The sequence below is a fragment of the Nuphar pumila genome, chromosome 13 (assembly GCF_984573655.1).
Source record: "Nuphar pumila chromosome 13, dmNupPumi1.hap1.1, whole genome shotgun sequence".
Lineage (NCBI taxonomy): Eukaryota > Viridiplantae > Streptophyta > Magnoliopsida > Nymphaeales > Nymphaeaceae > Nuphar > Nuphar pumila.
The window spans coordinates 4,522,162-4,540,470 of record NC_143261.1 but is presented as its reverse complement, the minus strand read 5'-3'; the positions used below and the strand labels follow the sequence as shown (position 1 = coordinate 4,540,470).

Here is an 18,309-nt window from a genome sequence, read left to right as displayed (position 1 = left end):
ACACCAACAACCATGTGGAGTCATCACAGTCCTTATGGGCGTGTTTGAATGGATAGGATCTGGATGTTCGTGGTTCCAATTTAGCCTGAGCCCACACCAACTCTCATGGTCATGCCAACTGACAATCTCATATAAGGATGTAAACGTTTCGGACTCAGGTCCGATGTAGTCAATACCAAATCTGACTAATAGGATATTGGCTAATTGAACTCAGATGGGAAAAAGCTAATATCAAATCCAAAGAATACATGTAACCGGATTCGAATATCCATCAGATCTGGTCATGAAATCCTAAAGCAAATCCGAATCCAATAATTAATAGGATTCAGTATTAGTAACAAGATCCAACTAATCGGATTCAGAATCATGTCAGATGAACGTATCTGATCCCTTAACATCCCTAATCTAATATCAAAGACTCAAAATATGTGTACCTTTGTGATAAATGTTACACTAAAATTTTATATATTATAATTTTATGAGCTTACACAAGTCGAACAGAGTCGAACACCTTTTGTTTGTGCTCGACTCATTTTTGGATAATGAGCTGCTCGTGGCTCGGCTCATCAGGGTGGTTGTGTCCCCACCTATAGAGAGAGAGAGAGGCCCAAAACATTACAAATTGGGTATTCAAGTCAAAACCAGCCATTGTTGATCCAACTCTGACTAATTTTTGTTGACTTAGTCGGTTGGATATTCAAAATAAAATATCAAATATGTAGGGCCTTTGATCTGGATGCAATTATGGGTGTCAACGGGTTGGGTTTATCCGGACCTGACCTGAACCAACTCTATACGGTCCGGGTATATGGTGATAAATAATAAAACCTGATTAAGACCTAAGTTCGGACTTAAGGTCCGATTAATACATGGACTTGGGTATAGTTTATGAAATTTTATACCAGACCCGGACCTGACCCGAGTTCCGATTAAGTCCAGCAAATTTTCAATGTAAAAATGACAAAAAAATATGGTTTTACCAGGTATGGTCCGAGTCTGGTCATGTAGTTTTTTATCGGGTCTGGGTATGATTTTTCTTATAGTGGGCTTGATTAGACCCAGTTTCAGACCTGATACCATACCTGAAAACCGAGTCCAAGTCTGGTTCCACCTGGGTCCAAACCAAACCCGATCCCTTGACAACCCTGGATGCAATTTCATCTGAAAGGTAAAAGTTCAAGGTTCAAAACTAATCTCTATTTATGTTTGAAATTTGAACATAAACATTCTTTGGTAGGCAAATTCAACACAAATTTTCAGCTGTGAGGGCTCGACTCATCTTGTAGGGGTGTCGGGTGAACATCACTAAGTTAACAGGACGTTACGAGTCCATCTTGGCCCTGTATCTGACTCATTGGCAGCAGACATGCTAACTTACGACTAGGGGTGTCAACGGGCCTGGTTTACCCCGGACCTTGCCTGAAAACAAACCCTATAGGGTCCGGGTATGGTGATAAATAAAAATACCCAATTAATACCCGAATCAGGACACAAAGATCCGATTAATACATGAACCTGAGTATAGTTTGTGAAATTTTAAACCAGACCTGCACCCAACCCGAGTTCCGAGTAAGGCCCATAATTTTTCAATGTAAAAATCATAAAAAGTATGGTTTTACTGGGTATAGTCCGGGTTTGGTTCATGTAGTTCTTATCATGTCCGAGTATGAATTTTCTTATAGTGGACCTGATTAAACCCGGGTTTGGACCCGATACTATACCCAAAAATTTGATCCAAGTCTGGTTCCACCTGAGTCTGAACCAAACCCGACCGGTTGACATTACTACTTACAACCATGTGGGTGGGAACGAGAAAAAAGGAAAAGCAAAAAATACAAAATAAATTCAGAAATTTCCAGAAAAGATTGTAACAGCTTGCATCCACGTGCTTCTTTCTTCCTGCCCCACTCGTTACAACTAACTAACCCATAGACTCCCCAAATATTGATTTATTTAAAAAATAAAATTCAAAAGAAATTAGATAATTCATGTTTTGTAAAGATAAAATATTTCCAAACAATTGCCCATAGTTTTAGATATTCTCAGGAAAACCCAGAGTCAGGACTTGCTGCAATGACATTATGCTAGAGACCAGACCATTTTTGCATGTTTTTGACTTGGCTCAATTGGGTCAAGGATTTTGATCCTGTTCAGTGTCAAGGCTAGTGCTCATTGACCAACTTTAGTTGTATATTTATGCAAGATTATATTTGATATACATTTGACTCTAATCACTCTCCAATAGAAAGTCATGGTTGAAAGTTTTATCTAATCAAACCTCCAGTGGCGGAGCCAAAAGATTTTTGTTGGGTGGGCAGACTTCGGGTCTCGGGGACAATGCTATGGTCTTGAAGGCGGAGCCAAAATTTTTTCGCTAGAGGAACAGTCGTTCGTGGAGAGATAAAACTTAAATAAACATTTGAATTAAAATAACAATTGTTACAAACACAAACAACTGAATTTTTGAACATAATAAAATAAAACCTTAAATTGTACTTTTAAACTAAAATAAAGATTGTTCACTTAAGAAATACAAACAACTAAATTCATGAAAATTTTACAATTGACATCTTCTATTTTAAAAACAATTCATAGTTGCATCATCACTGATGGTATCAAATGTCTCCTTCTCTATGTAAGTAACCAAAACATCATTGATCCATTCATCTCCCATTCTATTACGTAGATGACTTTTGATATTGTTCATAGCTGAAAATGCTCTTTCAACACTTGTTGTTGCAACTGGCAAAGTTAATACCAACTTAATCAATAGATACACACGAGAAAATACAATGTGCGTTTGAGTTGTTACCATCATCTCTGCTAGCTCTGCTAAAGATTTTAAACTTGAAAACTGATCACTGTTTCACATGTCTGCAATATATATATATATATATCCAATTGATTTTCAAGTTTAATTATGTTTACTTTAGAAAAGTGCTTAAGATAAAGCTCAGCATGATGAATCAACTTATCTTTATCAAAAGTAGAAAAAGAATTCTTTGGACTCAAGCATGCCATTGAAAGGAGGAGCTCTGTATTTTCTTCAGTGAAACGATCATTCAACTCTTGAAGTTGCAAATCAATAATCGCATAAAACACATCAATACGATAATGATGCAATGTGGTGATCTTTTCAACCTTACATCTTGGTCGTCCTTGAGGTGTATATGAGTCCCCTAGATAAGGAATTAGAATATCAAAACTCTTACCAAATATAAACACTTTGTTTATGAGAGAGTACCATCCATTGTCTCTCAGACCTTGAAGGCACTGTTTTGATATAGTGACTAAACTCATAACATTCGCAATGTCTTGATCTTTTCGCTGAAGTGCTTGTGAAAGATCATCAGTTATTCCCAAAACTTTACATATCAAATATAAGCAAAAAACAAATTCAAAATCTTGCAACAGATGATATAAAATAATTGCATCTAAACTTTTTCCTGAATATGTATCTTCTGTAATGAAATCTAACACTTGAATAACAGAAGAATACATACTGAGTAAATTAACCAAAGCATCGTAATGAGAACTCCATCGAGTATCACCAGGTCATTTGAAACTTATTTCTTGATTTAATCCTCGCCCTGTTTCAAGTTCACCCAATGCAAGTGCTTCAACAATTCACATAAATTCTGCTTCTTGAATAAGCTCAGATCTTTTGCATGAAATGGAGAAAAAAGTTGACAACTTGCCTAATATATTAAAAACACATCAAGCAATGATTTTTTTTTTAGCAACACCAACTAATGCCAATTGAAGTTGATATGCAAAATAATGAATATAATATGCAGATGCATTTTCATGTAATATAAGACTTTTCAATCCATTAAACTCCCCTCTCATATTACTTGCTCCATCATAACCCTGTCCACGCAAACTTGATATGCTTAATTTATTCTTACAAAATGTTTCTTCAACTGCTTGTTTAAGTGACATAGAACTTGTTTCAAGAACATGCACAAGAGTAAGAAATCGCTCAACCACTCGATCTTTTTCATTAACAAACCATAAAACAATAGTAATTTGTTATTTAGTTGATACATCACGAGAATCATCAAGTAAAACAGAAAAAAAAGTATCTCCAAGTTCCATGATAATAGCATTTGTGGTTTGTATAGAAGCAACCTTGACAATATTCTTTTGTATATCAGGAGATATCAAATTGTTATTTTCTAGAGCACTTTTCAATACAACTTTATTTATATCATCATTGATCTTTGCAAATATCTTCAACAACTCAATAAAATTTCCTCTATTAAGAGATTCTTCAGCTTCATCATGCCCTCGAAATGCCAATCCTTGACTTAACAAGTATCTGATTGCATTAATAGTTTCCCAAAGGCGAAGTCTATATTCATCTTTCTGTCGAACACTTTGTTGATAAAGTATAGCATCAATATGTTGTTTTGCTGCATCAAATTTTGACACTTCATTCGTGCTGAATTATGAAAACTGCCAGAGCTTCCAACATGTTTATCAAACATCTTCTTGTCTTTTCAGTTATAAAATGCTTCAGATACGAATGCCTCTACACCAATCTTCTCTGTGCTTTTTGGCCTGAAAAGATAACACTACAAACAATATGCTTTATGCTTACTTATACTATACTCCAACCAATCCTTATACTCATCATACCAAGCTAGAATAAACCTTCGTTTTTGGTGGTTTAGTTGAAACGTACAATCTCGAGGTTGGCAAAGACCTCATATCATATATGCTCTACGGACATTATCTTGGATATTAGGATGATAACTAGAAATAGAAGGACGAAGTACAGGGTCTGCAGGTAACTCTGATTCATCAATTTTTGTTTTGATTATTTTCTGACTTGGTTCTCCTTCTCGAGTTAGAGAAGATTTATCAAAGATTTTCATTATAAACTTATCTATTCCTATGCAACGAAAAAAATATGACAATGTTATATGAGCCAGATCTCATTGCAAAAAAAGATCGAGCAAAATGAAATGACAACAAGAACAATAACAAGGCAGGGGGCGAAGCCCCCCGTTGGCAAATAGAGGAGGCAGTGGAAGCAAAGCCCCTGCTAGAGAGGGGGCAAAGCCCCCTGTCGGGAATGACTCGCATAGGCAAGAGGGGTGAAGCCCCTTCCCAGAAACACCAACAAAGGCAGGGGGCGCCCCTCTACCGGGGAAAAAGAGGCAAGGGACAGAACTCCCTGCCGGCAAACAACCACGAGGCAGGAGTAGGGGGCTTCGGCCTCTGCCAAATTATCGGGGTGGGGGGGTGGGGGGGGGGGGGGGGGGCTCGCCCTCGGCAAGAAAACACAAAAAGGCAGAGGACGCCTCCTGTCGAAAAAACATCAAGGAGGCAGGGGGCAGAGCCCCCTACCGAAAAACATAAGAGGGAAGGGGTCAGGAAACAAGGGGTCAGAGGGCAAAGCCTCCGTCGAGAAACAACACAGGCAGGGGGGAGCAAAGCCCCCTACCAAACAACATCAAGATTCAAGAGCGATGGGGTAGGGAGGTTACCTGCGACAGTGCGACGGCCGGCGGCTAGCGATGGTCGCCAGCGAAAGGAATACGGAGAAGGAGGAGGAAGGTACGATTGCAACGCTAGTAGCTCACATCGTCGAAGCTTGTAGTAGAGAGGGAGAAGCTCGAAGGGGGGCACCGACACCGCGGGTTCACCGAAGGGAGGCCGACCGCATAGTCGTCAGTGGCTGCAAAGCACAGGGGAGGAGAGACGGCGAATGGGGTTGCCGGTGACAGATGGGGAACGTCGGAACGAAGGAGCAGAGCATAGAGGAGAGAGAAAAAGTGAGGAGGGTTTTACCCCTCGTCCCTTTCGGCCTGTGTCTTTAAGACACATGCTCTAGACTCATCAAGAGCCTGGGTCCTGAGTCGACTCGGTTTCTCGAGTTCCGAGTCGACTCGGTTTCAAATTCTAGGGTGGGCGACCATCCACCCATGCCCACCTTTGGCTCTGCCACTGCAAACCTCATAACCTCATAGATGTGTTAAACATGGTTTATTTATTAAGAATTGCATATTTGATCCAGTGGTTACCATCATATTAGATAGAGTGGTTTTGATGTAGAAATATAAATTTTCAGTTTTTAAATTTTTTTTAGCGAGGGCCATTATTTTTAAAGCTTCTAAAAAACTCGCTTAGACAGTACAATTGAGCAACTCAAATATGCTTTTTACTAAGTAAACCAACCACCATGGGAGTCACCCGCATGGCCAGCGAGGTGGTTGAGGGTATTGAGATGAAGGCACCAGATCAAACCTCACATGCGCACGGGTGTGTCCGTAACTTTTATAGGTGACCCATGTAAGGCAGGATAGTTGTGGCCCCAACTCGGGATTTTCCTCGCTTTGGCAGGGATTTTCCTCGCTTTGGCAAGGATTCTCTGTCGTAAAAAAAAAAAAAACTAAGTAAACCATGTAGATCATATCCCCAAAGCTTGATCTATAAAAAAGTAAAAAAAAAATGTTAAATTGGGTAGTTTATGCTGGAGAGAGTACTATTAATGAGAGTAGTTTTTATTTTTCCTATTAAGCCTGTACACAAACCTAGTTCATTTGAAACCTGATCCATACTTGGCCAAGCCAAGCTGTGTTTGAGACAGTACTGTTCAACCTACACCTTGATGACTTCATTGAGCTGCACTAGACTAGGCTAGAAGAGCTTTGACTCAACCAAACTCCCTTGGATCCTGATAGGATCAAACTAGTGTGAAAAGCTCACCAACTCAACATTCAATATGACCAAGTTGTTAGGTGAACTTGGTTAAAACCATGACCTTCAATATTGAAGAATTTCGGTTTTATCTATATAAACAAAACTTTGTGGTCTTTTTGGAAATTTGGATATGTTAGGTGCATTCTTCAATTGTCTAAGAACGATAAGTTCTTATGGAAAAGTTTTCCAACAAGCCCAACAAGCTTTTAAAGATTTACTCATGAATAAGTTCTTATGGAAATTTAGATAAGTTCTTATGGAAAATTTTTCCTATATGAATAAAAAATATCTCATGAATAGTTTAGACATTAAATTTATAGTAAAATATCAACTTAACTTTTAAAGATTTACTTCTAAAAATTTATGAGTCACTTTTGCTCTCTTCTCTTTCAAACTTAGAACTCTCTTTTTTATAAGTTAGATTAAGTTTGCTGTGGCACGGAGACATGATGATCTAAATATCAATACATTTTAAGAATAAATTATCAAAATCAGTAAAGTAAAAAAGTGAGAGGAATATCTAACTCTTAATCCAAGTTGGCATATAAGAGCAAGAATATACTTTTACTGTTGGAGGATAAAGTAGTAAAATTCTTTGTAGTAACTAGCAACTCAAGATGGGCTACTAGAATGCAGTTAATATTGAGGAATTTTGGTTTTATCTACATAAACAAAACTTTGGGGTCTTTTTGGAAATTTGGATATGTTAGGTGCATTCTTCAATTGTCTAAGAACCATAAGTTCTTATGGAAAAGTTTTCCAACAAGCCCAAACGGAATCATTAAAAAGAAAAATGGAGAAAGGAAAAGAAAACAATCTTGTGGTGATTTTTTTCACTTTAAAGCTTCCCACTTTTTTAGTTTTTCATCCTTTTGCAAGCAATCAAGGCATCTTTCGGTGCGCCAACAGATTTCCCCAGCTGAAAAAAAAATTAATGATTATTGAAAAATAAAAGAAAAAGGCAAAAGCATCCCTACTCTTTAAGATATTGACTCAAGAAGCCCCACTCCCACAAAAAAATGTACCATATATTGCCCTAGTCAAAACCTAAGCAACAACTCACATGCAGCAGCCCAACAAGCCAATTAACTATTTCCCAAATAAACAGAACTGCCCCCTCAACTTAATTGGGGAAGAAAAGCTACCTTAACCATTGTATTTGTTCATAATTTGAGCACTTGGCCGGACTCGGAATTTGCAGAAGACTCAACAAGGCTGGGTTGTTGGCTAAGCTTTCAAGACGTTTGACTTGATCAAGAAGTTGGTGGTGGCCCAGTGAGCTCAGTTCACGGCCGGGTTCATCCTGAGCTCCAAAGCTTAAGAGAAGTTTGCCCAAATTCAATCAAGAAGAAGACTCTTTGTCATTGTTTGGGAATTGCATGAACCAAGTGACCAAGTTCTTGTGCCTACATGTTTATAGAAATGGAAGCATTGGAGTTCATGTAATCAGTCATATCTCACCCATTTTAGGAGAGAGATTGAGTCACTTGAGGTGAAGAGGCTCATTTGATGGTGCTTCTTTTGGGTGAACCAAGTGGGTTTTGACCAAAGCCATGGTAGAAGTGTATAGAAGGAATCCGGGTTGAAAAAAAACGAATCAATCTCTTCCGAGTAGATTATACAATTCCTTTTTGTTTGTTGCACCAGGCTGGTTTAGTAATGAGCAATAATCTGGTTGATGCATTTACTTGTTTTGTAGATAAGTCTTGACAGGAATTTGCGGACAAGTTCTCAATGAAAAAAATGGAAGGTTTTTCTACTTCTCCTGCACTCCTCTTTTGGGATATCTAAAGCAGTGTCACTTTGAACCATGAGTCAGAATATCATTGCTTTAATTTTTTGCAGAAAAGAGAGAAACTCGGAACCGTCATATTAGTTGATTTCCTATTCTTATAAGCTCCTGTAAATATGAGAGAGAAGAAACAAAATGCACCGAGGCGATCCGATTCACATAATTCTGAATCAAACAATTTCCGAGTCTCATGATCCAAGCTAGAGACTTTTTCAGTAATTTCACCAACCCACGAGAGAGAGAGAGAGAGAGAGAGAGAGAGAGAGAGAGTACCCAACTCGCTTCTCTTGCTCTCTTTCTACCGTTTCTTCTCCGCCTCCCCACCATTTTCACCTCTCTCTCTCTCTCTCTCTCTCTGCAAACTATACACCTACTTGGGGCTATGGAAGAGAGAGACGAAGCACACGTCTGCAAAATCTGCGACCGGGCGTTCAAATGCGGTCGAGCACTCGGCGGCCACATGAGGTCGCACATGACCACCCTCAAGCTCCCCATCGACCCCCCCAACAACCACCACCACAACCAACGGAAGGAGAAACACCACCATCATCATCACCATGAAGAAGAAGAAGAATTTGAAGGAGGAGGAAAGCAGGAGGAGGAGGAGGAGGAAGAAGAAACAAACAGAGAAGAGATCGAGGAGAACTTCATCTACTCGCTCCGAGAGAATCCCCGCAAGAGTTTCCGCTTCTCCGATCCCGAGTTCTCCTTCACCATCGACGCCTCTTCCTCCGCCGCCCAGCCACACGTCGTGCCTGCCGGCACCACCAGCGTCCATGATAGCCAGAGCGAGACGGAAGAGCTCTCGGCAACCCGGCGCAGGCCGAGCAGGAAGAGAACTGCTCGCTTCCACTTCCACCTCGCCCTCGGCGGCGAAGCTTCTCCGGAGGAGCCCGCGAGCTCTATCTCCGACACCTCGCCAGAGGAGGACGTCGCCATCTCCCTCATGCTCCTCTCCCGCGACCTCCGCCCCCAGCCGGAGTACTCCATCGTCGCCTCCTCTTCCTCTCCCGGAGGAATCCGCTCCAGGCGTCACCGGAAGTTCCAGTGCGGCACCTGCCGGAGGGTCTTCCCCTCCTACCAGGCCCTCGGCGGCCACCGTGCCGGCCACAAGAAGACCAAAGGGAGCTGCGCTCACGTCGGACTCGACGGCCTCCCGGAGCTCTCTGGCGACCGAAAAATCCATGAATGCCCTGTTTGTTTCAGGATCTTCGGGTCCGGCCAGGCCCTCGGGGGTCATAAGAGGACCCACGTTTCCGGCGCCGGAGTGGGAATTCCGATGCCGGAGACAGACGACAGCATGCTCGATCTGAACCTTCCGGCAACTGTCGATGACTCGACCTCGGCTCTCTCCGATGCCGAGTTCATCGATCCGGACAACCCCAATTGAGCTTTCAAAATGGGATTTTCCGATCGTTTCTTGGTTGTTCACCTGGAAATTTCCGTCAAAAAATCGGATGTTTCGGTTCGCTCTGTAACACCTGTGATCTCGATCAATTCATTTGGTTGAAAATCAATGAGGAGCGATCAACCGTGCCTGTGATTTTGACGCGATACCCAATTGAGTTCGGATCCAGTTTTCCGGAAAATCCGGTGGCAGCTAGTCGGTAGGTGGTGTTGCCGGCGAGTGCATGAAGATTCCGATGATACCCAAGAGAGTTCCGATGGCCGTTCTATGATCTGAGGTAACAAATTGGTCTGATATTCATTGTATATTTTTGTTTATTTTTTTTAGAATTTCTGTTTTATATTTTGGGGGGTTCTGCACTGAATCATCTCTCTTCTTCTCTGTTTTTTTTTTCATTTTTAGAAATTTATATGTTTTTGCTGGGACTTTTCAAGTGTTTAAATTCTCACCGATTCAATCTGCTGCTGGTTTTCATCGTTCTGTAGTATAAAACAGTATGCTTGAACACCATCCAATTTTGTGTTATTTCCAGCTGGTTCTTCTTTGTTCTGTTTCTTCTTGTTTCTACTTATGCTTTTCACCATCTCTTACTAGCTATTTTGGCACCCAATGGCACCGCCCCCTCCAGTTGTTGAGAAGCTAACTAGCAAAGTCCTGTTTGTCACCTACATCCTGGTTCACATGATTTTTCAGCTATACAAGTTTAATTAATTGAGTAGTTTATTTGCTTGTAGGTGGTGATAAAAGTTGTAACCAATCATTCATTTCTGGCCACTTTGATGGTATGAAGTGCAATGCATCTTCCTTTCCTATAATTTCTTCAATGTCAAGAATGCCACTTGAGATCTGTCTTAGTGCCTTAGGACGTTTGACTTTCTTGGGTAATTATCATTTTCCCTCTTTTTTTTTTTTTTTGAGAGAGAGAGAGCTGCCAGACGCCCAGACACTGCCTTCTGTGTTCTGTAGGGAGTAAAGAATTGGGTCATCTGTACCTGCAATGGGAGCATCTATTGGTATCTATGTTAAAGAAGATTAGGTTCTTCTCTGTATGTTTCTGCTAGAAGTTTTCCTAACTTTTTAGAGAGAGATGTTATCTTTCTTTCCTATGTGTTCTTCCAATGTGGGGTCAGTTTTTCCGCAGTACACAACATTCCTGTCTATCTATCTCATCTCGAGATGCATGGTACATGATGGTATGACCACACTTGTCGTACCCAAAACCGTCTCGAGGTAAATATTTCACGAGATTGCTTCAAAAACAGAAATTTTTCCTTGGTTCTTATTGTATATCTTAGTGGTATACATTGCAGAGCACATTTTTTTCTGCTTTCTTGGTGTAAGCTACTACCTACTATTTCTTTTCTACTTTAGAGTTTAGACAACTGAGTGCAGTCATTTTTCAAGCTGCACCTACTGTCCAATCCATCTTGTAATGTACGTTCTCTGTGTACAACGGTACATATAAAGAATAGAACCTTTCTTCATTCTTTTTTTTCAAAGATCATGTGGGTGTGTAGCAGTGTAGGGTTAGGGTTATCTACATGCTTATATGAGGCGATGCCTACTTGCCTAAGCTTGATTATGACATGAAATTGCTATGAAGTCACACTAACAACAGAGAGCCCACGTGTCTCATGCATGTGCCTGTGCTTCTTCTTATTATGCACATGCATGTGGAGGCATGCATTTGCTAGGGTGGTGGTGGTGGTGGTGGTGAGGATGTGGATGTGGATGTGGATGTGCTGATGCTTACCTGTCTGCTACTCAAAGAGTTGGGATTCCGAGGGGACCGTATGGCATGGCCTCAACCTCATGGTGTTGGTTTTCTGGGGCTTAATTGCGGAGGATGCTGCTGCACGTACTTGGCATGACAATGAGGCAAAACTTGAATAAACAAAGGCAAATGAAGGGACGTAACTTTGGCAAATTGACAACTTGCTTTTGTCCAACGGTTCCTCTAATATGTCATGTAGTTTGTTCTGAGTTGACCTAATAATGCCTTATATAAATATATATAGCTCAAATATATATATATATATATATTAAATTTCACCATATGGATATGATCTATATGCATGGTTTTATAGGGACTGGCTTTTTTATTATAATATTTTAAGGTTCGAAAATCAATGGCTTAGATTTTTTATAAATATTTCATTATCTAAAAATCATACTTTTTGGTTGAAAAAATAAGATATAACAGTTGATTTCTAGCAAATGGACTATGCCTAACACATCTATGGGACCAGATTTACGAACAAGTGTCAGAAATGCATAGTTCACACTCTGGTTCACATATTTATGGTTTATATATAGTCACTAGAATATGAGAACTGAAATATGGGCATTTCCAACAATTTTTTTGCAAACACAACCATGTAGATGTGCTTGACATGGTGAATTTGTTAGGAATCAACCATTGGATAGTGTATTTTTGATGAAAAACTATAAATTTTGAATGCTTGAATATTTATGAAGATTATGAGCTATTGATTTTAAAACCTTAAAAATTCCTATTTATGCATCAAAATCAGATGATTAAGAGCCAGTTCTTATAAAACCAACCAAGCATGTAGATAACATCCGGATAGTTAGGTTCAAGAGAAAGGTCGACAAAAAGTCCATGAAAATTGTGGTTCGCACATTAGTTCTCATCTTTTATTGAATATATATATATATATATATATATATATATATATATATATATATATATATATATATATATATATATATATATAGAGAGAGAGAGAGAGAGAGAGAGAGAGAACTTGGACGTTTATATATATATATATATATATCGTTATTATCGAAGCTTTGTCACCAGTTTTACTGTTTACATTAACCCCTTGGACTCAAATCTTGAGATTTCAAATCTTTAGGTCCATAAGAATTGGTTCACACCTGTTACCGGTGACCTAATATTGACCCACTGTATTAATTATTAGGAAATGCTTCATTGGTTTAACTTTGTAACCGTTGACTTGTTAAAAAGTTTTGGACACTATTTGAAAATTGTTGGGGAAAATAAATAGTGAACTTGGATGCTTCCACTTACCACCAGAAATATTGGAGTAAACAAATTTGAAAAGGACATGTCTTCCATCCTTAAGTTGGAGGGATCCCTTTAAGAAAGAAAGAAAAAAAGAAAAAGAAAATTGAACTAAAAATAAAAAAAAGGTTAACGGAAAAAACAAAAGATTTTGGAGGGATCTCAAGGATCATGTGTGAGTCACTTGGCATATTTGGATACGGTAACCTCATTCTCATGTTTGCAGAAATGGAAGACGGTAAGTCCTTTTCTAATAGAAAGACTTATATGGTCCTTGATAATCTCAATAACTACCTAAATGTATGGGAATTCTGATTCCCCCAAACCAAAGGTTGGGTTCACAAGGGTTTGCATAACTTGATTTCTAGCTTTCTATGGGAAAGACATTTCTTGTAATATGAATCATATTATTAGCTCAAATTTGTCCATTTATCATTTTATGTCTAGGTTAACCAATGATTTCTAGTTCAATAGTTATGTACCTTCATTGGTGCCCAGTCTAATCCCTGAAGTAAAACTATATCAACTCAGTCTGACCACACATATACATTTGGCATGCTTTGTTCCCTAAGATTCAAGCCTTGGATCATGCTTTTCAATGTAAGAATATGATATTTTGAGTGATGAAATTTTAATATATTGTCAACCCTCGATTTTTAAAGCTCTTGAAAAACCCGCATACAGGTCACAATCACATTAGTCAAAACATATTTTCTACTAAACAAACCTTGTAAATCACATATATAGTGTTGGATTTAAATAAAAGAGAACAATAAAATATAAAAAAAGTTATTTCTACTCAATAGTTTTGTACCTTCATTAGTACCAAATATTTACCTTTCAGCTCCTATTAACTAAAGATTGGTAACGGAGTCTAGGGTATATATCCTATTTGTCTTGTTTTTTTTGGATTTATAAACCGAAAAACCTTGGATCATGCTTTTCAATGTAAGTACATGATTTTTTGAGTGATGAAATTTTAGTACATTGTGAACGTTGATTTTTTAAAGCTCTTGAAAAACCCACTTTCAGGTCACAATTACATGAGTCAAAATCCATTTTCTACTAAACAAACCTTGTAAATCACATTTATAGTGTTGAATTTTAAATAAAAAATAAAAATAAAATATGAAAAAGCTATTTCTACTCAATAGTTTTGTACCTTCATTAGTACCAAATATTTACCATTCAGTTCCTATTAATCTTTTATTAACTAAAGATTGGTAACGGAATCTAGGATATATATATTGTCTTCTTTTTTTTGGGTTTATAACCCAAAAAAACTACACTGGAAGACCTGGTCGCATTGGTTCTACCTACATTCATCAAGCCGGCAGCATAAAACCTGACGTTAGGACCCCTCCCTGCTCCTGGGGCCTATGCTACGCGTTGGCTTGCACAGAGGGACGACGTCCATGAAAATCAAACCTTAACTGCCCTTCTAGCAGCCAAGGCCCTACCCCACTAGGCCAACCCCCCTTGGGCCCCTGTTTTGTCTTGTTACTATACCTTTTCTCTGGTTATTTCTTGAGAGAAATTTCATTAATTCCCTTGCTTTCATTCTAGTCAAGGACAAAAGGACCTCAACGTGTAGAACTTAAAAAAAGGTAGGAAAAGAAAACAACTGAGAGGTTGGCATTTGAATTTCACACGAAAGAAAAAGTAATTGGCTAGTTGGTGGAAACCTACCAGATCAATGGTGGTCCTTTATTTAACCCACCATGGCATTGGTGGTTGATGGTCAAGATAGTCGGTGGATACCTTATAAAGTGGACCTCATTTTGATGATAATGATGATGATGATGGTTGGCATGAACATGTAGCAGTGGGTTAGTATGTAGCCCTATTCAATGGTCTTTACCATTTTGTTTTTTCACAGTGGCAGGTGGGCACATCTGAACCGTTCAATTTGGAAATCAATGGAAGGTGCTGAGTGAGTGCTTTCCACAATGTTGGTTTCCTAACCTCTCCCCCCCCCCTCTCTCTCTCTCTCATACTATTTTGACCATTTTTATATTTGGTACAAACAATAATAAAGATCATAGTGACAAAAGATTAAAACGACAAAATAGCAGCTGTCAAATTAGCGTGAGAAAAATTGGAAACTATCATATTTCTTGTGTTTTTATAGGCAAAATATCAGCAAAAATATATCAATAAAAAAAAGAAAATACATTCACAAGAACAAATATAAATAAAAATTAATATATAGAAACAAAAGCACCCATTTTATCACAAAAATAGTTAATAAATTCGTAATATCAAGATGAAATCGTGTTTTAGTGAAAAATATTGTGACTGAAAATTGACAACTTTTCGTTTAAAGGGTAACCTAAAATATTATATTTTTTAACGATATTTTCAAGAAATGCCAGACATACGAAAAGCACCGTGTGCAGACCAGCAGCATTTCTTTGGCTGGGTTGAATGCATATCTGGAACTCAGTACTGCGCCATCTTAACTGAGGGGTCGCGGTTCAAATCCCACTAGAGACTATCATCCCAATCTCTCTCTCTTTTATATATATATGAGAACTAAATATATTAGGCCCTCTTGTTTCATACTGTCATGTTAGGCCTCATAGTTTGAAGTGTTTTATGATAGATCTGAATGGTTAGATGTGTTCATAGTGACAAATATTGCGAGATTTATAAAAAATCTCATGATAATATCGCAAAATTTCTTGCAAGATTTTCAAAATATCGTGAGATTTAAATGCGATATTTACGTTTTAAAAGGCTATTTATCATGAAAAAACCATGTATTTTTATTTTTAAATAATTTTTATTAATATTTTCTGATAAAAAATTATTTTTATATTTTTTAATTTATTTTTTATTGCCGAGATTTTGCCTAAAAAAACTCAAGTTTTTGAAAAAAAGAGATTTTTGCCTAAAAAAACGTTTGTCACTATGGATGTGTCCTACTAATGAGGTAGGGGAAATGACATGGGTGGGGCTGTTTTGGTTTTTTGAGAAGTATGGTGATAAGGGGACAAAGAAACCAGAATCAGATACTAAAGAACGCTATTGAATGGACTTATAACATTTTTTACTTCAATCTTAACAAGCAGCAACCTTCATGGAAGTTGTGAATTCCTTTCACGTCCAAACAGACCATAGCTAGGCCTATCAATTTTTGAATGCCTCTCTCTCTCTCATGCAGTATATGCATGCCATAGTAGTGATGAATCGATGTGGTCAGTTTTTAACACCATCTCATGCAGTATAAGCATGCCATGGTATTCATGAATCGATGTGGGCAGTTTTCAACACCAGTAGCATTGAGCTCTGTGCTTGTAAACCATTGGAATGAGAACCAAGGCCAGTTTCTTTAGACACACTACTCTACACAAGTGGGGGCACTTTTCATGTTTCTTACTCGAAACAAAACACAAGACTTTGGAATTCTCAAGAGACTTTTCATGACACTTACAAAAGCAACCTTGCTATTGCTTTGAGGTGCTGGTTTTTGGTAGTAACTTGTGAAAACTGTCTCTGCTTTGTCTGGATCATCTTGCAGTTGGAAAAAAATGCCCATGAAAAGACTCTCATCTCTCAATTAATGGGGTTTGTGCTTATCCATTCTCTTTCCCGTGCACCCTTTCAGACCCACCAATGTACACCTTTTTTTGTCGTGTGGGTCATCTTATTCATTTCTTGCTCCTTGCTTTTCCCCAAGCATGATGGCACCAAAGCAGATAGCGCGCGCGCGCACACACACACACACACACACACACACACACAAGAATAGTGAACCAAATGTAACATGGTTCACCACTCACAAGCCTACTTTGACGATAGAAAGTTTTTTCTCCCCTCTCTATGTTTCTTCTATAAGAGGTTTCCTTAATATAAGAGGATGTTAGATTGCGGAACAGGGTGAACTCGAATGGAAGGGCAAAAATGTTTACACAATAAATCGTCAAGAGCATTGACTTTGAATCACATCTTATCCACATCTTTCTTACTGATTTTCTGTATTCGTTTGTATATAAAAACCGGCCTCTAGAGCTATATTTGTATCTATCAAAGGGTGTTGGATGGGGTGTGTTCAAAGAAGAAATGCCTTTTCAACTCAAAAGTTATATCCTTTGGATTTATAGTTATTTTTTAAGAAACATGTAACCATTGGAGGTGACCATTCTCAATTGTTACCTTATGGTCATATGTATGTTAGTCGTACATTTTATGAAAATTTTCATACATGCCTCGTAAGGCCTTTATTACTCGTATGCTATTTACATATTCTGCGATTTTTTATACGTTCCTCATAAAAGTTTTAAATATTTGAGTCTTCTCCGACTCACCTGCCTTAAAGGTCATCTTCTTTCATTCTTACTTGATCAACTTTCATATCACATGGAGATAAGTAATTCATTGCTATCATTTTTTATTTTCATATCATGCACAAAACAAATGGTTAATTATCTATTTATGAGCCATAATTCCTATGACATTAAATTATCTATGATATTAGTTATTACACTAATCATCATCAATGTATCTTCTCATGGACATATTGAATTTTATACTCGTTCCAAACTTGTCATAATATGCATAAAATAACTTTTTCATAATATTTTGAGAATAACTATCTTCAAGATATATGAGTTTTCATATTAACTTGCATATTAAAGATTGAGACTTATTCACAATTTTTTCATGACATCATAAGGTCTTTTTGCTAACCTTTCACTATCATGATCTAAGTCATATTTATCTTACATAGATATATGTAATTTTTAATCAACTTTTTATCATAACCCTTTTAATAAATAATGTATGAATCTTATGCATATTAATATAACAAATAAACATATACTCTTAACTAGAGTACCACCATGTTTTTGCTCATACATCACGTATAAAAAACATTGTCTTATCTTATATAATCAAATTTTCATGAAGCTCATATATAAATTGGTCAACTAAGGCCTTTTATGACTCTCCCATGACCATAAGACATCTTGTGCCAACATTATACATAGTCTATACTAAGTCATATTCTGACTTACAGGTAGCAGTTACATGCAGATTAGTGAGAAACATTCATTGCTTGCATGGATCTGTGACAAATATACATACCATTTCACTGGTAAACCATACTCCAACCATCTATGTGCATTATTCAAAACAATATAAAAAATCAATATTGTGTGCATTTCAAAACATGTACTTTTATTTATCACATATTTACAAAATATGTTCTAATTAGACTTAGCATTTTCTGATTACTTTGGATCAATAAAAATTTAGACTCAAATCATCATGAATTGGACTATCCAATCCATGTTTTTCACCATGCATTAGTCTTATAATATTCAATTAGCTTTTCGTAAACCATTT

General features: G+C 37.8%; 1 protein-coding gene across 2 annotated transcripts; it reads left to right on the top strand.

Moving 5' to 3' along the window:
• Window positions 1–8,851: 8,851 nt before the first annotated feature.
• Window positions 8,852–10,738, top strand: LOC149817580 (zinc finger protein ZAT4-like). Of its 2 annotated transcripts, none has more exons than XM_089984970.1 (2): window positions 8,852–10,188; window positions 10,646–10,738. In XM_089984970.1, exon 1 carries the CDS (start codon window positions 8,886–8,888, stop codon window positions 9,891–9,893), a length of 1,008 nt encoding a protein of 335 aa, XP_089841096.1. In that variant the 5' UTR covers window positions 8,852–8,885; the 3' UTR covers window positions 9,894–10,188; window positions 10,646–10,738. The 2 variants fall into 2 exon arrangements, with proteins under 2 accessions (XP_089841096.1, XP_089841097.1); XM_089984971.1 differs by lacking the exon at window positions 10,646–10,738 and adding an exon at window positions 10,444–10,558.
• The last annotated feature ends 7,571 nt before the right edge of the window (window positions 10,739–18,309 follow it).

Coding starts and splice junctions, on each gene's coding strand:
- LOC149817580 (XM_089984970.1), top strand. CDS start 8,886: ATGGAAGAGAGAGACGAAGCACACGTCTGCAAAATCTGCGACCGGGCG.